The following is a 24578-nucleotide window of genomic DNA, read 5'->3' on the forward strand; positions in this document are numbered from 1 at the left end:
ACCCGATGAAGATTATGTCTTTATTTACTCACCCTCATGTCATTCAAACCCTGTATGACTTTCTTTCTTCTGTGGAACACAAAACTGATAATTTTTATGTCTATAAAGTGCAAGCCAATGGGGCTCAATTGTGTAAACATTCTTTAAAATATATTCTTGTGTTCTGCAGAAGAAAGAAAAACACTCTTAAGTTTACATTCCTACATTCAGTGGTGAGTAAAGTGATTGAGAAACCAGGTCAAGACTAGTTTTCAAGTTGTCAAGACTAGAACTTTTCATTTAAATATACTGGTAACAACATGCATTACAATATAAGGTTCATTAGTTAACTGAAGTTAATGAACTGAACTTATGCAGCCTTTATTAATCTTTGTCAATGTTCATTTCAACATTCACTTATACATGATTAAAATCTTGGTTAACTAATGTTAACTCATAAACTTTATTGTAAAGTGTTGTCAATACACTTTATTGTTGCAACATTAAAGGATTACAATAAGTGCAATTCAATAATTTTATCTGAAATCATGAACGATTAGACTTGTGAGTGACTATTACAGGTCTGTCAGGTTCCTGCACTTACTAATCACTCTGCACTGCCAAACACACACACACACACACACACACACACACACACACACACACACACACACACACACACACACACACACACACACACACACACACACACACACACACACACACACACACACACACACACACACACACACACACACACACACACACACACACACACACACACACACACTCCCTTTTCCTGAGCACTGATAACATCACACACTCCTGTACCTCATCACCTCCACTAAGCACACTCTTCACCTACAGTAGTCTAGTGGGCAGATTGAGGCAAACAGTTGAAGCAAATGTGCCATATTGTGTCGAGGCTTCGAAACAATCCGACACCCGTTGTAGTGATAGCGGACCATAAACCATTGATTGCATTGTTCAAAAAATCTCTTAATGATTGTCCATTGAGAATCCAAAGAATGATGATCAGATTGCAACGTTATGCATTAACTGTATTTTATACACCAGGTGAATTAATGTTCGTTGCAGACACCCTGTCTAGAGCAGTAGACCCAACTACACCCTCGAGTAAAAAGTTGACTGAGGATATTCAAGCATATGTGAACATGATCGTAGAAGCCTTACCTGTTGCTGATTCCAAAATGAAACTGATCTGCAAAGAGACAGAACAAGACCAAACACTTACTCAGGTGAAATACTATGTCATTAATGGTTGGCCAGATGTGAAGCAAAATTGTGTTGCAGATGTTCATGAATTTTGGAACTGGAAGTCTGAATTGTCTGTTGGAATTCTGTATAAAGGAAATAAAGTAGTGGTTCCGAAAAATCTGAGACATGAGACAAGATCCATGAAGGCCATTTAGGAATTGAGAAGTGTAAAAAAAGAGCTTGTGAAGTCATGTATTGGCCAGGAATCAATCAGGACATCACAATCGCAGTGTCCAAATGTCAGACATGTGCCAGATATCAATTGAATAATCCAAGAGAGCCACTAATGTCGCATCCGGTACCTGAAAGACCATACCAAAAAGTAGGTGCAGACATTTTCACATGTCATGGGAAAAATTACCTTGTGGTTACTGATTATTATTCATTTTATCCAGAAGTATGTGCGTTAAGCACCACCACGGCAGAACATTTTATTTCATGCCTGAAATCAGTCTTTGCTCGACATGGAGTACCAACTGAAGTTGTTACGGATAATGGTCCTCAATATGTTAATGCTATTTTCCAGAGTTTTTCAAAAGACTGGGACTTCAGACATACAACATCAAGTCCATATTTTCCCCAGTCTAATGGACTGGTGGAGAAATCAGTTGGAGTTGTGAAAAGGTTGATGCAAAAGGCAAGAGATGATGGAAGTAGTTTGTATATGGGACTGCTTTCTTATCGTAGTACACCTCTTGAGTGTGGAGACTCCCCGGCATATCTTTTGATGGGACGACGTCTTCGTTCTAATTTACCTGTGTCAGAGGGTCTTCTTGTGACAGAAGGCAGCGAGAAAGTCAAAAAGTTCAAAGAACAACAAAAGGCTAAACAAAAGAAATTATGATAAAGGAACTCGTCATTTGCCTAAACTTCGTGCTGGTGAGGAGGTCAGATTTAAAGATAAGACTAATACCTGGAATCAGAAAGGCATTGTACTTGAACAAATTCAAACAAGGTCCTATTATGTTGAAACTGCAAGTGGCGTTGTGTTAAGGAGGAATCGTCAACATCTGTTGAAAGAGTTATCAGTGGAAGTAGAACAACCTGAGAAGACTGAGATACCATTGAGAAGATCTGTTCGTGAACGGAAATGCCCTGAAAGACTTGTTGCAAAAGACTGAAACAATTATAGATGTGTAATTGAATATTTAAAATAGTGTTAATATTAAATGGAATGTTGCAATTAATATTTGTTAGTAATGAAAAAAAAAGAAAGAAAAAAAAGAGAAGATGTAATGATAGCGGCTGGTTGAAGTAGTGGCAACCCTGTCATGTTGCATATATGGGGCGCAGGTGCGGGTAGTAAGGGGCTAACGAGTTTTTTCATAGGTGCGTTGTGGCAGCACGCCAATGTGAAAAGATCCTAATAAATCTTAATGTGACAGTTCAGCTGATCTGGCGTTTGTCTGTAATGGAAAGCAACATCACAACCAAAACACCCGTCTCAATGGTGACCCCTATAGTGGTCAGAACAGTGTGAATGCAACAAAACCCACAGACACTACTTGTTAATTGGTTTTCAGTGACTCGTCCTGATTCATGGTTGACAGAGATCTTCGCCCCCAGTGGTGAACCATTGAAATTTCGAAGTGTTTTCTAAATGTTTTATTTTTTTTATTGCAGAACTTATACCAACATGCATATCAGGGTGCCTACGGTTTTGCAAAAGCTGAAATACGTAGCTCTGGGTACGTTTCCCTGCACTTTTCGGGTGAAACGTCCACTAGAGGTGCTAAGTGGAATAATTTTTTCTCCGTTCCAGAAGCGTGTTTATTAAAGCCGTCTGGTAGACAGGGCTCTAGCCTGCGTGATCGTGTTTAACACTCCTATCGGGAGGTTAGCGGGTACCCGTTGATGGCCCACACATGTAGGGACCACAGCTCCAGGCGAGGATGCCAAATCGAGCCCTTGGCCTGAGAGACGAGGTCCCTCCTCACTGGTACTGGCCATGGGACGGTGCTTGACAGCTGCATCAGAACTGGGAACCAAGCCTGGTTCTTCCAGGACGGAGCCACAAGTAGCACTGCACATCCGCTTTCCCTGATCCGCTCCGACACCGCTCCGAGGCAAGAGCGATACGGGGGGAAAAGCATAGAGCGGGCAGCGGGGCCAGACGTGGGCCAACGCGTCCCTTCTCTTTGAGAAGAACTCCGGACAGTGAGCGTTTTCTTGAGACGCAAACAAGTCTACTCTCGCCCTGCCGAATGTCCTCCACAGCAGTTGGACCGTCTGTGGGTGTAGAGACCATTCTCCTGCCGGAACATTGTTCCTGGACAGTCTGTCTGGTCCTATATTCAGGTGACCCAGCACATGATTCTGCTGGGCCCAAACCAGAAGGCGTTCCATCAGACTGTAAAGGCTTCGGGACCATCTTGGTGTTTTATGTACGCCACCACCGACATGTTATCCGATCGGACCAGGACCCTTTATTTGGGGACAGAAGCACCTCAGCGCAAAGTCGACTGCCAACATTTCCAGGCAGTTTATGTGCGGGAGTTTATCCCGTTCTGACCATTGGTCGAAGAACGGTCTGCCCTCGAGCAGTGCTCCCCACCCCGAGGTGGAAGCGTCCGTAGACTCCACCTTCACACTCGAGGAAGTTTGATCTATTGACATAAACCAGTCCCCTTGGCGAATTTACGTGAGGATTTTCCTGGTTGTGAGCATTCTGAACCGGCGTTTTGAAAGCGCTTTGTTCAGCTGTCTTAGATCTAGAATGGGCCTAGAACCCCCGTTTTTTTTGGTACCCTAAAATATCTGCTGTATCAACCCCCTTCGCTCTGAGCTTGAGATCTCAAATGCTTGAGATTTAATATATTTTAAAGATATTAAAAAAAAAGGTAATTGTGACTCTTTTTTTCCTCAAAATTATTTTAAAAAGTCATAACTGCAACATATAAACTCAAAATTGAAATAAAAAGAAATAAAAGAAAAATCTGAATTTCGAGATAAAAAGTCAGTAAATGTGGAGGATTATAAAACACAAAAATGAAAGCCTTTGAATAATACACTTGTGAAGACTCACTCAGTTGCTATAAATGGTGAAAGGGGTTTCAGCAAAACATAAGAGTTTCTGTTCCAAAAGTATGTAGACACACCTTTTTAAGTCTGATTGATGACATTATGCAGAAAATTGGAAGAATGTGACTGGCATGTACAATGTAATGTTGAATATTTTTTTGAACAGTGTAGGTGTGATGTTCAGGTTCACATGCTTTTGACCCTGCGTAATTGAGTGGTGTCAGCATGAGGAAAGCACGTGAAAGGTTGAGTCAGCCTGTTGTCACGTAAATGCGTCTCTATTACACGCAGTGTGTTTATCGTGCAATTTATACGCGAAAATTAGTTTTTACGTGCATATGATACGCAGTTTTCGCGTGCATTTGATAAGCACTTCATTGCATGTAATACACATGCACCCCACACCACTACTAAACCTACCCTAACCAACCCATGCGTGTCTATGCACGTAAAAACTCTTTTTCACGTATAAATTACACGATAAACACACTGCATGCTATAGAGATGTGCATTTAGTTTGTATACGCTTGAGGAAAATGTATGAATGCATCACAGCATTTTTGTCAAAACTGTGGGTGGACCTCGATAACAAAACAAATAACAAAATAACCATACTAAACTTTGTACTTTTTTATGTTAAAATCATCAATCTGGTGCACTGTGAGAGTTCAACATTAAGAGCTTCGACCCATAGTTTAGTGCATTGACTTGTAACTTTAAAGGGGAATCAAACCTCTTTTCAGTTGTGATATAGTATCTCAGTCTACATTATACTAAACTACTACTAATAATAATGTTATAATATTATTCTAATGTCAGTAATAGCCATATATACTGTTAAACAAATACACTGATAGGTATAAAATAGGAAAATGTTTTGTCCTATTTTCTATACATGCAAGAGATTCTATACATGTACGTCTTATTACAAATCTAGTGAAATTATTTTAATTTTGCACCAGATGAGTGGCTGGACACAGTGGACATATCTCCTTCTATACAAGCCACCATTAACATTATTGAGGAGTTTTGTCAATAAAATTCCCTTAATGAAATCTGTAGGTTTGAGATTCAGATTTACTGGGAAAAATTCTAATGGATAGACTTTTGGTTCATTACTGTGGACCAATCTGAGTTTGCCACTAATGCTTCAATCTCTGCCATTGACAGATCATTGCCATAATTCATTAATTTTGACGGCAACAATAAAACATACCTTTAGAAAATACTTTTTGAAATTTTAATGCGGAACTATTAAAGGATAAAGATTATTGTAGTCAAATAAGAAATTTGATTATTGAGATTAAATTTCACCTTAACTTCTAATGGGAAGAAATGGGAGTATTTTATATTCAAAACAAGGGAAATTTCAATTCGGTTTGGTAAACAACAAAGCAAAGAACAGAAGCAGAGGGAGTTAAGTTTAATTCAAGAATGTAATACATTTAATTATTAATGATGGGTTGATCACAGACCCGAAATTAATATCCGAGGAAATAAACTCATTTTATAGTGATATTTATTCTTCTTCATATTCTGACAAAAACTGTAAGGAATTCCTTGAAAATATCAAAGATTTTATTCCACAGTTGACATTACATTTAAAGAAAGCTGTGATAGACCTGAGATTCTTGTTCAATTGATTCTGCTATTAAAAATGCCTGTAGGTAAATCTCCTGGTCTGGGGTGCGTTTCCCGAAAGCATCGTTAGCCAACTATGATCGCAAGTTCCGCCGTTATCAGCATAGTTCAACGATTTGGTGTTTCCCGAAACCATCGTTCCAACGAACGTTCGCAAACAGCATCGCAAACTTGTGTGGTTGCAACGACAGCTCTGGAGCTGTGGTTAGAAGCATTTCTAGTTTACATGACATGTAGACTGAATAAATCATTATCTTTAGCAAAATAAGCAAGCTGACATTCAGTACAACCCGTATTTTTTATTTAGAATACATACAAATGTAATTTACGTCTTTTAGTTTGTCAAGAGATTTAAAGCACCGTTTTTGAAGACTGCGCATGTGCGAACGTGCTCAACTATGTAAGAACGAGCCAAATATTGAGTCTGGTAATAAAGCAAAGTAACTGAGAAAAATTTGAAATGGTCTTCAGATGCCATGTATGTAACTTATATGACGAAATCTAGCGTTAATTCGATCTCAAACAGATTAATTAAAAAAAGTTATTAGTCCACCACGTGCGAGACGTCATAAACCAACGTGGTTGAACGATACTTTACGACATTCGGTTTCGGGAAACACTCGTGACTAGCTAGTTGATTTCTCCAACGATGCATCGTACTATGGTAGTTAAGCAGTGAGCTATATAGTTGTACGGGAAACGCACCCCAGGATGGTCTGACTACAAATACTTCTGGGAGGATATAAAAGATTAGTTGTGTACAGCTTTAAAGGAAATCTAACTCTTTACTTCCAACTATGAAACAGGGGTTGATTATTCTTATCGCAAAGTCAGACAAAGACAACTGACTAGTTTCTGAAATTCCCTGTTGAAAAGAAAGAAAACGGGTTAGTCTAAGCTGTCAATTGGTATATGTGACCCGTATCAAATGTTTAAACCTAAGAAAGCTTAAAACATCATGACTTTAATCTTCTTCCTTCTCCAGATTCTCAGCTGTTGCTTTAATGCAGCGATCTTCAGTCCCTGAACAGCTCACTGTGTCCAAGCAGCTTTTCATCACAATAGTAGCATTTCTTTCCATTGGTGTTAGAGGGACATACAGGAGGAAAAATAGATGTACTTTCATTACAGGGTTCAGGTCTTATTGTGCACACAACGTCTCACGGTATCTAAAACATGTTGTCTTTCTAATCTCTCATTTTCCTGTAAAGCAACATTCATTTTAGTCTTACATCAAAATCAGAAACCAACCTTCTTTTTTTTCTTGTTAAATGTCATCTAAACTGTAGACTGTAAAGCAATACCTGAAGCATCTTAGGGATTACACTGGTCTGTGTCACAGCAGGAAGAAAATACTTTTACAATGCCAACGTTGATGGAACCAGTTGGACAGCCAACTGATAAAGCCCATATTTTCACCTTCACTGATAAAAATATTCGTACAGTGAGGTCTGTGATGGATTTTTCAATGAATAAAGATAGTGAACTGTGTTTTAAAACTCATCATTATCCTAATAACTGATCTTATTTATTTTTTTAGCTCTGAGGTTAAGAAATATGCTTCAGTAGAAGTCAGTATGACTTTTTTTTTAACACTGAAATCAATTGGTCATTTTTATTGATATAAAAATTCTTATTTTGATGCCCATTATTAAATGTTTTTTATGAAATGCTATAAACCTCAAAAACAATTGGCATTTAAATGAACATTTGTGTACATTTACTTTGTAAATATATTGATGTTCTTACCAGGGAGTGGTGTAATTATATTAAAGTAAATAAATATTATATTGAATAACAATTGGGCTTTCAATCAATACATTTTTACTACATTTCGACCCCTACGCCATTGTGTTTTGTTTCCCCGTCCGCAAAACCTTTGTCATTCTGACAAAACATTTCATTCAATGAATTACGTTTGCTTAGAGAAAATTATTCAAAATGCATACAAGAAATTCCTCTCTCTTTTTTATTTTTGCTAGGTTACTTCTACTCTTTTAGTACTTGAGTACAATGTAAATGTTGTATGTTTTTGGCTAGATACTTGGACTTTTATTTGACTACAATTTTTATTTAGTATCCATATTTTCATTTAAGTGTGTGTGTAACTGAATAATCTCAGTACTTTTTACACCGCTGGTTCTTCTCACCTTAACGATGAACAGGAAATGCAGTCTGAGTGTAGTCAAAACCCAGAAACGATGTAAAAAAAAAAGCTTTTTTTTTTTTTTAACTTTTTTATTGCACACTTCTTAATATTTAGCCTAAAATGTGTTTAATATCACTAATTAAGAGTAGTATGATCACTAATATCCAGAGTAGTTTTTTTTTTTACTAAAATGTATTTGAAATACATTTATTTTGTGCTAAGTATACTACAAATACATTTACACATTTATATACTTAATAAAAATACCCTTCTTTTGGTAGCCTATACTAAATTGGTATACTTAAAGTCTGCTAAATTGGAACAATTTTGGACCAAAAGTACAATTGGAGGGTATTTATATTAAGTACATAAATATGTAAATGTATTTGTAGTAGGCTATATAAATGTATTTCAAATACATTTTTGTATATATTTTTTTTACTATGGGGAAACAACACAAGCTCAAGATATTTTCACATTTTATGATATAAAAATATAGTATAAAATACATCAGTAATACCCTCTGATAAAAAATAAAAAAAGAAGCTTTTGCTAACGAGTGGCTAAATGGGACAACAGAGGCCGTCGGTCATCAGCCGAACAGATAAACTCATCTACTCATTCTCTTTCACAGCCTCGTTGTGTTTATAATCGAGCTCCTGCAAACAATTATTTATAACTCAAACTTTCAGGGAAAATGTTTTCAAATAAAGACTGAAAGAGTTGTCGGAAGCTGAGTGATGGTGGCGTTGAAAGTCACGCGATCATACAGTTTATAGCCTACGTTTAGCTTTTGACTTCTGCCAAATGTATTTGTGCTTCAAAATTCGTACACTTTGTGTTCATTTGTGAAGATTATCTCGATGAACAAAACGGAATAAGAATCATAAACTTTTGTTAGTCATTATTTTATGCAATAATCTTAAAGCTAATGGAAAAATCCGTAATAATCTTTTTATACATCCATGCTGCATGATGAAATTACAATTGCTGCATAAGTGATACATCTATAGTAAGAGCGCTTTACTGAAGCTTATTTCCACCATGAAAAAAAAAAAAAAACAATAATCAATGTAATTGCAACTTTTTCCCCTGCCAATTCTGAGTTTACATCTTGCAATTATGCATTCATGAGGAAAAAAAGGTAGGCTAATTGTTCATTTTTTTCTCAAAATTATTTTAAAAAAGTCAGAATTGCAGGATATAAACTCAAAATTGCAAGAAAAAAAAAGAATCTGAATTTCAAATTCATAAATGGTCAAAGGGGTTTCAGCAAAACATCATTTGTGTTTTGAGAATTTCTGTTCCAAAAGTATGACACACCTTTTTAATGTTGGGTCTGTAATTCAAGTAATTCAAGAAAAGTGAAAGAATGAGACTGGCATGTACAATATTTTTTTGAACAGATATGTGTAGGTGTGATGTTCAGGTTCACATGCTTTTGACCCTGGGGTAATTGAGTGGTGTCAGCATGAGGAAAGCACGTGAAAGGTTGAGTCAGCCTGTTCTCACGTAAATGCGTCTCTATTACACGCAGTGTTTATCGTGCAATTTATACGTGAAAAATTGTTTTTACTTGCATATGATACGCAGTTTTCACTTCACTTCACTTCACTTCACTTCACTTCACTTCATACGCACTTCATTGCGTGTAATACACACGCACCCCACACCACTAATTCTACCCAAACCTATAATACACACACGCACCCCACACCACTACTAACCAACCCATGCGTATCCTATGCATGTAAAAACTCTTTTTCATGTATAAATTACACGATAAACACACTGCGTGCTATAGAGACGCATTTAGTGTATACCCCTTAGGAAAATGAATGCATGATTTAAAAAAAAAACTGTGGTGGGTGGTCAATAACAAAACAAATAACAAAATAACCATAAAAAAAACATTGTACTTTTTTATGTTAAAGTCATCAATCTGGTGCACTGTGAGAGTTTAACATTAAGAGCTTCGACCCATAGTCAGTGCATTGACTTGTAACTTTAAAGGGGAATCAAACCTCTTTTTAGTTGTGATATAGTATCTCAGTCTATGTTAAAAAGGCCACTATTAGGCTTATATTTAAGTGTCTTAGTTTACTTTTGCTATATGCCAAAATGACGCATTCGTCACAGCATCCGTCCAGCGGGCCAATCAGCGCCGCGGAAAAGACGTGCAGGTCAGTGCTCCCGCCCACTGAACGGAGTCTGACTGATCGGGAAAGTTGACGGATGCAAGCTAAACTGTAGCGTTTATCTTTGCTAAAGTTGTGTGCGTGACTATAAAGTAAGTAGCAGCCTGTTTATACATTGTTCTCAACTTAGTTTATGAACGTTTGAATAGCCCCGCATGTGCAAAAGTTAATGTATGCGAGTGACGATACGACCGAGCTCATAAAGATGTTTGTGTGTATATTTACATACTAGTTTCCTCACGTATTTCATTGTTCTATTTAGAAGACATAATCTATGTGCCTTTTATTCATTATACGGTCTATTTAATATATATATATCGCTCACTTCTAGAGCTAAAGCACTCTTTGGGCGCATGCGCACTAATGTGCTAGACAGAGCGGCTCCTTTTCTGTCATCAGCACGCTCAGTATTAATCATTTCTAGCAGTGTACTTTTCCATATAATGGCACATTTGGTTTTCTGATTGTACTTTATTAATCATTGTAAATTAATATTCATTGTGGAGATTACTGTTACTATGTTTATTGTGACTACTATTATTTGTTATTGTTATTTGTACTTATCTCTTTTTCTTATATCTTTATTCATAGAAAACCACACACACATGCAAATCAGTTGTGGTGACAATAAATGGGTTATTCCCGAATACCTGATCATCTCTGGTAAAAGTCTCTCACCGGACGCTCTGTAGTGGGTCTGTTATCAACCGGCAAATTCGGCTTCTACTAGCCAACATTTTTACATGGTCCTTCGAGCCGGATCCCCAGATTTACTACGGAAAGATGTCACATCATGAAGAGGATGAGCCAGTCGTGCGTGTCAGGAGGAAGGCAGCCCTCCCTGCACGATATGAAGAGTATGACCTCAGTGGCTTCACTCTCCCAAGACTGTTTCCAGAACCCATGTCATCACACTCTCAGTTTCATCCTACAGTGCCTTCCAGCCCAGTACCAGAGGGTGCAGCTGGTGTAACTCCAACATCGCTACTGTGTAAAGAGCCTGATCGTCCTCAACAGCGGTCTGATAATGAACCATGGGGAACCAGCATCCTCCAGCGTGAGAACAGGGATCTACGCTTTGCCCATGACAATCTGCTACAGACCGTGCAGTCGATGCAGCAAGAAAGAGACACGTTTCAACAGGCTACAGATCAGTATTCGCAAGAACTTTCTCAGCTGAAACGACAAATGCAGCAGCTACAGATCCAACTGGAGCAGCGACAGCCTGAAGCACAGTCTTCTCCTCCTACCAGCCCCACGCGACCTGTACTTACGCCACGCAGTTTGCTGAGAACACAACAGAGTGATAAGAGCTTCATACCAGTGTCAGCCCCACAATTCAGGTCTATCGACTCAGATCAGCCCAAGCACAGTTCTGAGGCTTTCCTAGCTCCAATAGCTATCCCCAGAGCAAAGCCACACTCTCCCCACCACACGTCACACTCCGAACATGACAGGTGGGATGCTTCAAGGGAGGAAAGAGCCTACTCCAGAACTGAGACGCATTACAGACCGAGTCGTTATGCATCATTGCAGCCAGAGAACACAGCCCCTCAACCTTTTGCATCCGCTCAACGCTCTCACCTGCCATGCGGAGCATCCAGCCCAGTTCCACCTGAGCTAGAGCAGATGTACAGGGGTCCGTCCCCCACAATTCCAGACTTTGTACATCCGAATCCTAGAGAATTCTCACGGCTCAAGATAGCCCTGGAAAACATTCTCCCAGTTACAGCCACGGAGAGATTCAAATTCCAAATACTCACTGATCACCTCAAACTTGAGGAGGCATTGCTTATTGCTGATTCGTACAGTCATTCACTACAACCCTTCACAAAGACCATGGCAGCACTGGATCAGCAATACGGTCAGCCTCATCAGCTCGCATTGCAACGTATAGCAGAGCTCATGGATGGTCCAAACATAGCCAGTGGGGACATTAAAGCTTTCCGACTCTTCGCCCTCAGGGTTCGTTCTCTCGTTGGCATGCTAGAGCAACTAGGAAGAAATGGCACCTTTGAGTTGCAGTGTGGCTCCCATGTCTCCCGGCTCCTAGGGAAGCTGCCGCACGACCTCAGGTCAAGTTTTCGACGCTTTGCACATCCTCACCAGGTGCCAATACCCACCCTTCTTGATCTGTCAGAGTGGCTAGAGTATGAAATTCAAGTGCAAGAGGACACATCAAGGTTTGTAGGAGCTAATCGTCGTGGATATCCAACACGAACACGAGAAGTGATCAGAGACTCTAAACCATTCGCTAAGAGTGCCACCATTCTGTTTGGCACAGAAAAAGCACCTCCACAGACAAAGATGACACCTACAGCCAACAAACCTGCTTCAACCCCTTACTGCCCTTACTGTGACCACCATAAACACTCCCTCAATAATTGCAACAACTTTAAACAGCTTACCGTTGACCAGAAACGAAACTGGATAAGAGACTGCAACAGATGCTGGCGCTGTGGGAGGAACCATCAAGTTTCAGAGTGCAATCTAAAAATGCGCTGCAAACAGTGTAATGGACGCCACCTACTGGTACTTCATGCCATCAATCCCAAGAGTGCAGACATCCCAAAGACTACCCCAAATGAAGGTTCTTCTGCTAATGCCTGCCTCCTCAACACAATGAACGAGATACTTCTCATTCGTAAACCCCCTGCCAGCCGAAAGGTTCTTCTGAAGATCGTCAAGGTCATTATCCGAAATGGGACACACAAAATGAAAGCCTATGCCATCCTGGATGATGGATCGGAGAGGACCATCCTTCTGCACAATGCTGCCAAACAGCTGGGCCTAAAAGGTCAGCAAGAAGATCTTCCACTTCGCACAATCAGGCAGGAATTACAAATGCTCTCTGGTGCAGCAGTGTCATTTCACATCTCCCCCCTGTCTCAGCCCAGCAAACTGTATCACATAAAGGGTGCATTCACAGCCCAGCAGTTGAGTCTTGCTGAACATACACACCCGGTTAAGACCTTGAGAGAGAAATTCCACCACCTCAGAGGGCTTCCTTTGAGCCATTTAGAGTCAGTTCGCCCTGTCCTGCTCATCGGATCGGACTACCCCCACCTCATTACGGCAGTGGAGCCAATCCGCCTTGGCCTCCCAGGGGGACCAGCAGCCATTAAGACTCGTCTCGGCTGGACTTTGCAGGGCCCTGTACAACATCTGCAACATGAGGTCATTGAACAACAGTGTCTTTTCACCTCAATGGCACCTCCAGAGACTGATCTTTTCAAACAAGTGGAAAGACTTTGGCAGATAGATGTGCTTCCCTGGCAAAGTGAAAAGATAAGCACAAGGTCCAGACAAGACCAGGAAGCAGTGAAAATTCTGGAGAGCAAGACAGTGAGAGTAGAGGTGGATGGTGTTAAGCGCTATGCAACGCCACTTTTGCATGTAAAGAACATGCCAGACCTCAAGGCCCCCAAACATGCTGTTCTCCCTCATCTGCGAGCCACAGAGAGAAGGCTGGCCAAAGACCCAAAGCAAGCAGCTGCCTACACTGCAGAGATTCAGAAACTAGAGCAGTCAGGTTATGCAGTCAGGGTGGAACCAAGTGCTGAAACATGCTCAACTAACACCTGGTACATTCCCCATCACCTGGTCCAACACAACGGGAAGAACAGGGTTGTATTTAATTGCTCGTTTCAATATCAGGGTCAAAACCTTAACAAGCTCTTGCTCCCTGGACCTGTGTTAGGCCCATCTCTTCTCGCAGTGTTGCTCAGATTCAGAGAACATTCCATTGCTTTCAGCAGTGACATCAGGGGGATGTTCCACCAGATCAGATTGCTTCCAGAGGACAGGCCACTCCTGCGATTCCTCTGGAGGGATCTTAAGACAGAGGATCCACCCAGTGTTTATGAATGGCAGGTTCTACCCTTCGGCACGACATGCAGCCCTTGCTGCGCAATCTTTGCATTACAAAAACATGTCCTAGACCATAGCCAACCTGGGGAAGACGTTCGCCATTCCGTCCTGAAGTCTTTCTACGTTGACAATTGTCTGCAAAGCTTCTCCTCAGTGGAAGAAGCGAAGAGTCTTGTTGACAAACTCAGGAGCTTATTAGCAGAGGGGGGTTTTGACCTGAGGCAGTGGTCCAGCAACCAGCTCTCTGTCATAAGCCATTTACCTCCTGAGGCAAGATCAGATGGCACTGAACTTTGGATTTCACAAGGGCAGAGCAACACCCAAGAATCTACACTGGGGCTTCTCTGGAATCAACAAACGGACACGCTTTCTTATAAGTATCGTCCCATAGCAACCACTGAGACTACCATGCGTACCATTTACAAAGTTGTGGCAAGTCAGTACGACCCCCTGGGCTATCTTATTCCCTTCACTACCAGAGCCAAGCTCATAGTGCAGCACCTTTGGGATAAGAAAAGGGACTGGGACGACCCACATTTACCCGTAGATCTTCTACAGACCTGGAGAGAGTGGGTGGAGGAGCTGCCAGCCCTGCAACACATTGTCCTTCCAAGGTGTTACACCAGCCCAATCAGAGACACATACATGAGTCAGAGAGAAGTACATGTTTTCTGTGATGCCTCTGAGCGTGCTTATGGGTCAGTCGCCTACCTCCGCACAGAGGATGAACATGGGCAGGTAGAGGTGGCCTTCCTCACAGCCAGATCACGAGTGGCACCCAAAAAACAGCAATCAATCCCTCGTCTGGAACTCTGTGCTGCTCTGACTGGGGCACAGCTCGCTAAAGTAGTCAGAATAGAACTGAATCTTCCCATTAACCAATTCACTCTTTGGACTGACTCCACCACAGTCCTAACTTGGCTGCATTCAGACTCTTGCCGATTTAAAGTGTTTGTCGGAACCAGAGTCGCCGAGATCCAGGACATCACAGACCGGCACGCATGGCGTTATGTACCATCAGCTCATAACCCAGCAGACGATATAACACGAGGGAAAAGCTTAAATAAGATGGGACCAGACAGCTATTGGTACCAAGGGCCATCCTTTCTCAAAGATCCTTCAAATTTGTGGCCGGAAATCCCACATCCTGTGGCTGCAGATGAAGACGAGCTTCGTAAAACAGTTCCCTGCTTCCTTACCTGCTTCACAGCCAGCTTGTCATTCCCTGATATCAGCCTGTATAAAACTTTCGAAGAGCTAATTGAATCCAGAGCCTGTCATGGGGCGGCAGGCAATAGTCCGACAGCTGATGACTACAGAACGGCCGAATTCAGGGTCCTACAGCAAGCTCAGGAGGAGTAGGAGGTCGCCTACGTTGGAGCCCTTATCTAGATCCTGATACAGTGCACCCCATTGTCCTAGACCCGAAACACCCAGTCTCTAAACTACTCATACAGAGTTACGACACTAAACTCCACCATCCAGGCCCTGAAAGAGTCTTTGCCGAGCTTCGGCGTAAATATTGGATTCTTCGAGGCAGAGAGGCCATCAAACGGTGTCAGAGTGCTTGTGTGGACTGCCAGAAGTGGAGAAAAAACCCTGAAGTACCAAAAATGGCAGACCTCCCTCCAGCCAGATTACGTTTATTCAAACCTGCCTTCTACTCAACAGGAATGGATTGCTTCGGTCCATATACCGTTAAAGTAGGTCGCAGAAACGAGAAGAAATGGGCCATCCTGTTCAAATGTCTCACTACCAGGGCAGTCTACATTGACGTCCTTCACAGTCTCGACTCTGATTCATTTCTCATGGCTCTCAGACGATTCATCGCAAGACGAGGCAAGCCATTCGAGGTATTATCAGATCAAGGGACCAACTTCAAAGGAGGGGAGAGAGAACTGAAAGAAGCATACGCAGCTATCGTCCCGGAACTGCAAGAGCAGCTAGCAAGCCAGCAAATACAATTCCAATTCAATCCCCCTAATTCTCCACACTTTGGTGGTAGCTGGGAAAGAGAGATTCGTTCCCTTAAACAGGCCTTGATGACAACACTTGGCGCCCAGTCTGTCACCTTCGAAGTGCTGTACACCATGTTGGTGGAGATCGAAGGGATCTTAAATTCCAAGCCAATGGGCTACACTTCATCTAACATTTCCGATCTGGACCCTATCACACCAAACTCCCTTCTGATGGGGCGGCCAGATTCATCACTTCCTCCTGTGATATACCCGGAATCTGAACTGATCAGTCGACGCAGATGGCGGCATAGTCAAGTCCTTGCCGACCAATTCTGGAAGCGTTTCATCAGGTTCTACCTACCCAGCCTTCAGACCCGCCAGAAGTGGCAAGATGAGAAATCTGACCTCCAGGTTGGCACCATCGTCCTGATCGTCGACCCCCAATTGCCCAGAGCCCTCTGGCCGGTGGGCCAGGTGTCAAGGGTATTCCCTGGAGTAGACAGTAGAGTAAGAACAGCTCAAATTAAAGTGGGAGAGAGGTTGTACACACGCCCAGTCGCACGCCTCATCCAATTGCCTGCCATACCAGATTAAAGCCATTTGAATGGTATAGGTTATAGGCCTTTTGTTATTGTACATATTTCCTTACGGACATCTGGGGGCGGCTGTTAAAAAGGCCACTATTAGGCGTATATTTAAGTGTCTTAGTTTACTTTTGCTATATGCCAAAATGACGCATTCGTCACAGCATCCGTCCAGCGGGCCAATCAGCGCCGCGGAAAAGACGTGCAGGTCAGTGCTCCCGCCCACTGAACGGAGTCTGACTGATCGGGAAAGTTGACGGATGCAAGCTAAACTGTAGCGTTTATCTTTGCTAAAGTTGTGTGCGTGACTATAAAGTAAGTAGCAGCCTGTTTATACATTGTTCTCAACTTAGTTTATGAACGTTTGAATAGCCCCGCATGTGCAAAAGTTAATGTATGCGAGTGACGATACGATCGAGCTCATAAAGATGTTTGTGTGTATATTTACATACTAGTTTCCTCACGTATTTCATTGTTCTATTTAGAAGACATAATCTATGTGCCTTTTATTCATTATACGGTCTATTTAATATATATATATATCGCTCACTTCTAGAGCTAAAGCACTCTTTGGGCGCATGCGCACTAATGTGCTAGACAGAGCGGCTCCTTTTCTGTCATCAGCACGCTCAGTATTAATCATTTCTAGCAGTGTACTTTTCCATATAATGGCACATTTGGTTTTCTGATTGTACTTTATTAATCATTGTAAATTAATATTCATTGTGGAGATTACTGTTACTATGTTTATTGTGACTACTATTATTTGTTATTGTTATTTGTACTTATCTCTTTTTCTTATATCTTTATTCATAAACCACACACACATGCAAATCAGTTGTGGTGACAATAAATGGGTTATTCCCGAATACCTGATCATCTCTGGTAAAAGTCTCTCACCGGACGCTCTGTAGTGGGTCTGTTATCAACCGGCAAATTCGGCTTCTACTAGCCAACATTTTTACAGTCTACATTACACTACATACTACTACTACTACTAATAATGTTATAATATTATTCCAATGTCAGTAATAGCCATATACTGTTAAACAAATACACTGATAGGTGTAAAATAGTAAAAAAAATTGTCCTATATCCTATACATGCAAGAGAAACCTGTGAACTTTTATTTTGACGGAAACGGCAGTCAAGCTTTTATTTTTTTAGTGGAAAACAAGTTTACAAATGCGTCTCATTACAAATCTAGTGAAATTATTTTAATTTCGCACCAGATGAGTGGCTTGACACAGTGGACATATCTCCTTCTATACAAGCCGCCATTAACATTATTGAGTTTTGTCAATAAAATTCCCTTAATGAAATCTGTAGGTCTAAGCATGCTATGAGATTCAGATTTACTGGGTCAAAACTAATGGATAGACTTTTGGCTCATTACTGTAGTTTGCCATTCAATTTCTGCCATTGACAGATCATTGCCACATTTCATTAATTTTGACGGCAACAATAAAACATACCTTTAGAATATATTTTTTTAAATTTTAATGCGGAACTATGAAAGGATAAAGATTATTGTAGTCAAATAAGAAATTTGATTATTGAGATTAAAGTTCACCTTAACTTCTAATGGGAAGATATGGGAGTATTTTAAATTCAAAACAAGGGAAATTTAAATTCGGTTTGGTAAACAACAAAGCAAAGAACAGAAGCAAAGGGAGTTAAGTTTAATTCAAGAATGTAACACATTTAATTATTAATGATGAGTTAATCACAGACCTGAAATTTTGACAAAAACTGTAAGGAATTCCTTGAAAATATCAAAGATTTTATTCCACAGTTGACATTACATTTAAAGAAAGCTGTGATAGACCTGAGATTCATGTTGAAAATTGATTCTGCTGTTAAAAAAAGCCTGTAGGTAAATCACCTGGTCAGGATGGTCTGACTACAAATACTTCTGGGAGGATATAAAAGATTAGTTGTTTACAGCTTTAAAGGAAATCTAACTCTTTACTTCCAACTATTAAACAGGGGTTGATTATTCTTATCGCAAAGTCAGACAAAGACAACAACTGACTGATTTCTGAAATTCCCTGTTTGAAAAGAAAGAAAACGGGTTAGTCTAAGCTGGCAATTGATTATATGTGATCTTTATCAAATCTTTAAACCAAAGAAAGCTTAAAACATCATGACTTTAATATTTTTCCTTCTTTTCCAGATTCTCAGCTGTTGCTTTAATGCAGCGATCTTCAGTCCCTGAACAGCTCACTGTGATCAAGCAGCTCTTTTCATCACAGTAACATTTCTTTCCATTGGTGGTATTAGAGGGATATACAGGAGGAAAATAAATGTGCTTTCATTACAGTCTTATTATGCGCACAACGTCTCACGGTATCTAAGAAAAAACAGGTTGTCTTTCTAATCTCTCATCAGTTTGCCTGTAAAGCAACATTCATTTTAGTCTTACATGTACATCATAATCAGAAACCAACCTTCTTTTTTTTTCTTGTTAAATGTCATCTAAACTGTAGAATGTAAAGCACAATACCTGAAGAATCTTAGGGATTACACTGGTCTGTGTCACAGCAGGAAGAAGAGACTTTTAAAATGCCAACGTTGATGGAACCAGTTGGACAGCCAACTGATAAAGCCCATATTTTCACTTTCACTGATAAAAATATTCGTACAGTGAGGTCTGTGATGGATTTTTCAATGAATAAAGACAGTGAACTGTGTTTTAAAACTCATCATTATCCTAACAACTGATCATATTTCTGTTTTAGCTCTGAGGTTAAGAAATATGCTTCAGTAGAAGTCAGTATGACTTTTTTTTTTTAACACTGAAATCAATTGGTCATTTTTATTGATATAAAAATTCTTATTTTGATGCCCATGACTTTTATGAAATGCTATAAACCTCAAAAACAATTGGCATTTAAATAAACATTTGTGTACATTTACTTTGTAAATATATTGATGTTCTTACCAGGGAGTGGATAAGTGGTGTAATTATATTAAAGTAAATAAATATTATATTGAATAACAATTGGGCTTTCAATCAGTTCATTTTTACTACATTTCGACCCCTGCGCCATTGTGTTTTGTTTCCCCGTCCGCAAAACCTTTGTCATTATGACAAAACATTTAATTCAATGAATTACATTTGCTTAGAGAAAATTATTCAAAATGCATACAAGAAATTCCTCTCTCTTTTTTATTTTTGCTAGGTTACTTCTACTCTTTTAGTACTTGACAATGTAAATTAGGGGCCAAGCCCCGAAGGGGCTGAGGCACCTATTGTATCCGTTAGTTTTTCAATTATTATTATTATTAGTATTCTTCCCAGTGGAAGTCTATGGCAGCCCTATGAACCGTACATAGGAAAATGATGAAATTTGGCACACTTGTAGTGATGCTAATGAATAGTAATTGGACCAATTTTTATAGCAACTCTATAGCGAATTTTAACATTGAAATGGTTATAACTTTTGAACCCTTTGATCTAGAGTCATGAACCTTAGTACACCTGAATCCACTCATCATGCTGATCACAACCAATATCTTACATTAAGAACCCGCCCATTACAGTAGTGGCCATTTTGAAAAGTACAGTATTCCGTTTTTTCGCTACTCCTCCTTCAAATTTTGTCCAATTTTCTCCAAACATGTGCTCGAATGATCTTCGGACTGAGCCGCATAGAAGTACTGTTCCCGATTTTTTTTGCTATACTGGGGAAAAAAAAAAGTTATGATGTCGCAAACTTAACGAGGTCCACCCAAAATTGGCTAAGAGGCTGTATCTCGGCCAAAGTTTGATCAATCGAAACGAAAATTGGTTCACTTCATCGGAAGCATGTTCTGAGGTCCCATGCCAAAGTTGGGAATAGCGCCACCTACGGGTCATGAGATATGACACATTGCTATTTTGGCCAATAACTTTTAAACACACTCTAAAAAATGCTGGGTTGTTTCAACCCAATTTTGGGTAAAATATGGACAAACCCAAACTTTGGGTTAAAAATGTAATGTAAAAATGTAACCCAATGGCTGGGTTTGTCCATATTTTACCCAAAATTGGGTTGAAACAACCCAGCATTTTTTAGAATGCAGTTTGTCAGAAAATCATAATTGTGGTATCTATGGATTTCTTGCATCATGCCGAATCCGTGGATATCGATTTTGCCATGATGGGATGTACCACGTGTCCGCCATTTTGAATTTTGTCATAATTTGCTATAACTTTTAAACTATTTGACATATCTTCACAAAATTTGGTATGGCTCATCATTAGCATGGCCCGAAAAATACCTGAGAAGTTTGAGCACAGCGCCACCTAGTGTTCCAGAGATATCATTGTTTTTTGAAAAAACGCTTATAACTTTTGCTAACATTGCTTGAAATTAGATTTTTTTGTTCTTTATGTCAATGTATTCCTTGGCTTATGCCGATTTCAACGATATATCATATGCTATTTTTCAACAATGTGACTGGCCGCCATATTGGAGCAAATGTAAAACAGTTTTTTCGCTACTCCTCCTTTAAAATTTGTCCAAAATTGTCCAAAATTTGCTCAAATGATCTTCGGACAGAGCCGCACAGAAGTACTGTTCCCGATTTTTTTGCTATACTGGAAAAAAAAGTTATGATGTCGCAAATTTAACATGTTCGACCCAACATTGGTTCAGAGGCTGTAACTTGTGAACAGTTTGTCACAAAATCATAAAATTGGTGTCTATCGATTCCTTGCATCATGTCGAATCCGAGGATATCTATTTTGCCGATATCACGTCATAAGATACATTAGCATTAAGCTAGCTTAGCTTAATCTGGTTAACCTGCTTTTGTGTGCTCATTCTTACACTGAACATTCTCCTCTGCAGTGTGTGATAGTTCCTCTGAGTGGCGCAGTCTGCTAAACCATGTGTTACTAATCCCGAGCCGTTCCGGTTGTGGGTTCGAACCCCATCCATCCATCCATCTTCTTCCGCTTATGGCCGGGTCGCGGGGGCAGCAGTCTAAGCAGAGATGCCCAGACTTCCCTTTCCCTAGCCACTTCCTCTAGCTCTTCCGGGGGGACACCGAGGCGTTCCCAGGCCAGCCGAGAGACATAGTCTCTCCAGCGTGTCCTAGGTCTTCCCCGGGGTCTCCTCCCGGTGGGACGTGCCCGGAACACCTTCCAGGGAAGGCGTCCAGGAGGCATCCGGAACAGATGCCCAAGCCACCTCAGCTGACCCCTCTCGATGTGGAGGAGCAGCGGCTCTACTCTGAGCTCCTCCCGAGTGACCGAGCTCCTCACCCTATCTCTAAGGGATCGCCCAGCCACCCTGCGGAGAAAGCTCATTTCGGCCGCCTGTATCCGGGATCTTGTCCTTTCGGTCATGACCCAAAGCTCATGACCATAGGTGAGAGTAGGAACGTAGATTGACCGGTAAATCGAGAGCTTCGCCTTGCGGCTCAGCTCTTTCTTCACCACGACAGACCGGTACATCGACCGCATTACTGCGGAAGCTGCACCGATCCGTCTGTCAATCTCCCGTTCCATCCTTCCCTCACTCGTGAACAAGACCCCAAGATACTTGAACTCCTCCACTTGAGGCAGGAACTCTCCACCAACCTGAAGTGAGCAAGCCACCCTTTTCCGACTGAGGACCATGGCCTCGGATTTGGAGGTGCTGATTCTCATCCCAGCCGCTTCACACTCGGCTGCAAACCGTCCCAGTGCATGCTGAAGGTCCTGGTCTGTAGGGGCCAACACGACAACATCATCCGCAAAGAGCAGAGACGAAATCGTGTGGTCCCCGAACCTGACACCCTCCGGCCCCTGGCTGCGCCTAGAAATTCTGTCCATAAATATTATGAACAGAACCGGCGACAAAGGGCAGCCCTGCCGAAGTCCAACATGCACCGGGAAGAAGTCTGACTTACTGCCGGCAATGCGAACCAAGCTCCTGCTCCGGTCGTATAGGGACCGGACAGCCCTTAGCAAAGGACCCCGGACCCCATACTCCCGGAGCACCCTCCACAGGCCGCCTCGAGGGACACAGTCGAATGCCTTCTCCAAATCCACAAAACACATGTGGATTGGTTGGGCAAACTCCCATGAACCCTCCAGCACCCTGTAGAGGGTATAGAGCTGGTCCAGTGTTCCACGGCCGGGACGAAAACCGCACTGTTCCTCCTGAATCCGAGGTTCTACTATCGGCCGTAATCTCCTCTCCAGTACCCTAGCATAGACTTTCCCGGGGAGGCTGAGAAGTGTGATCCCCCTGTAGTTGGAACACACTCTCCGGTCCCCCTTCTTAAAAAGAGGGACCACCACCCCAGTCTGCCATCCCAGAGGTACTGTCCCCGACCGCCACGCGATGCTGCAGAGGCGTGTCAGCCAAGACAGCCCCGCAACATCCAGAGACTTGAGGTACTCAGGGCGGATCTCATCCACCCCCGGCGCCTTGCCACCGAGGAGTTTCTTGACTACCTCGGTGACTTCAGCTTGGGAGATGGACGAGTCAACCTCCGAGCCCTCAGCCTCTGCTTCCTCAATGGAAGACGTGACGGCGGGATTGAGGAGATCCTCGAAGTATTCCTTCCACCGTCCGACGACATCCCCAGTTGAGGTCAACAGCTGCCCACCTCCACTGTAAACAGCGTTGATGGGGCACTGCTTCCCTCTCCTGAGTCGCCGGACGGTTTGCCAGAATCTCTTCGAGGCCAGCCGATAGTCATTTTCCATGGCCTCTCCGAACTCCTCCCAGGCCCGAGTTTTTGCCTCCACAACCACCCGGGCTGCAGTTCGCTTGGCCTGCCGGTACCCGTCAGCTGCCTCAGGAGTCCCACAAGCCAACCAGGCCCGATAGGACTCCTTCTTCAGCTTGACGGCATCCCTTACTTCCGGTGTCCACCACCGGGTTCGGGGATTGCCGCCTCGACAGGCACCGGAGACCTTACGGCCACAGCTCCGAGAGGCTGCTTCGACAATGGAGGTGGAGAACATGGTCCACTCGGACTCAATATCTCCAGCCTCCCTCGGGATCCGGTCGAAGCTCCGCCGGAGGTGGGAGTTGAAGATCTCTCTGACAGGAGACTCGGCCAAACGTTCCCAGCAGACCCTTACAGTACGCTTGGGTCTGCCAAGTCTGTCCAGCTTCCTCTTCCGCCATCGGATCCAACTCACCACCAGGTGGTGATCAGTTGACAGCTCCGCCCCTCTCTTTACCCGAGTGTCCAAGACATACGGCCGCAGGTCAGATGAAACGACCACAAAGTCGATCATCGACCTACGGCCTAGGGTGTCCTGGTGCCACGTGTACTGATGGACACCCTTATGCTTGAACATGGTGTTCGTTATGGACAAACTGTAACTAGCACAGAAGTCCAATAACTGAACACCGCTCGGGTTCAGATCAGGGGGGCCGTTCATCCCAATCACGCCCCTCCAGGTAACACTGTCGTTGCCCACGTGGGCGTTGAAGTCCCCCAGTAGAACGACGGAGTCTCCAGTCGGAGCACTTTCCAGCACCCCTCCCAGAGACTCCAAGAAGGCCGGGTACTCTACACTGCCGTTTGGCCCGTAGGCACACACGACAGTGAGAGACCTATCCCCAACCCGTAGGCGCAGGGAAACGACCCTCTCGTTCACCGGGGTAAACTCCAACACATGGCGGCTGAGTTGGGGGGCTATGAGCAAACCCACACCAGCCCGCCGCCTCTCACCATGGGCAACTCCAGAGTGGTGAAGAGTCCATCCTCTCTCAAGGAGTGTGGTTCCAGAGCCTAAGCCGTGCGTAGAGGTGATTCCAACTATCTCTAGTTGGAACCTCTCAACCTCACGCACAATCTCAGGCTCCTTCCCCCCCAGCGAGGTGACGTTCCACGTCCCTAGAGCTAGTTTCCGTGTCCAGGGATCGGGTTGTCGAGGCCCCCGCCTTCGACTGCCGCCCGATCC

The 24578-nt window shown here is 42.3% G+C and overlaps 1 protein-coding gene across 1 annotated transcript; it reads left to right on the plus strand.

Annotated features, from left to right (window-relative positions):
- Window positions 1-10132: 10132 nt before the first annotated feature.
- LOC306984557 (uncharacterized protein) lies at window positions 10133-15498 on the plus strand (the record flags this gene model as incomplete). The annotated part of the gene is made up of 2 exons (XM_079586031.1): window positions 10133-10358; window positions 10858-15498. Exon 2 carries the CDS (start codon window positions 11050-11052, stop codon window positions 15496-15498), a length of 4449 nt encoding a protein of 1482 aa, XP_079442157.1. The 5' UTR covers window positions 10133-10358; window positions 10858-11049.
- Between the last annotated feature and the right edge of the window lie 9080 nt (window positions 15499-24578).

Source organism: Phoxinus phoxinus (genome assembly GCF_949152265.1).
Source record: "Phoxinus phoxinus genome assembly, chromosome: 17".
Lineage (NCBI taxonomy): Eukaryota > Metazoa > Chordata > Actinopteri > Cypriniformes > Leuciscidae > Phoxinus > Phoxinus phoxinus.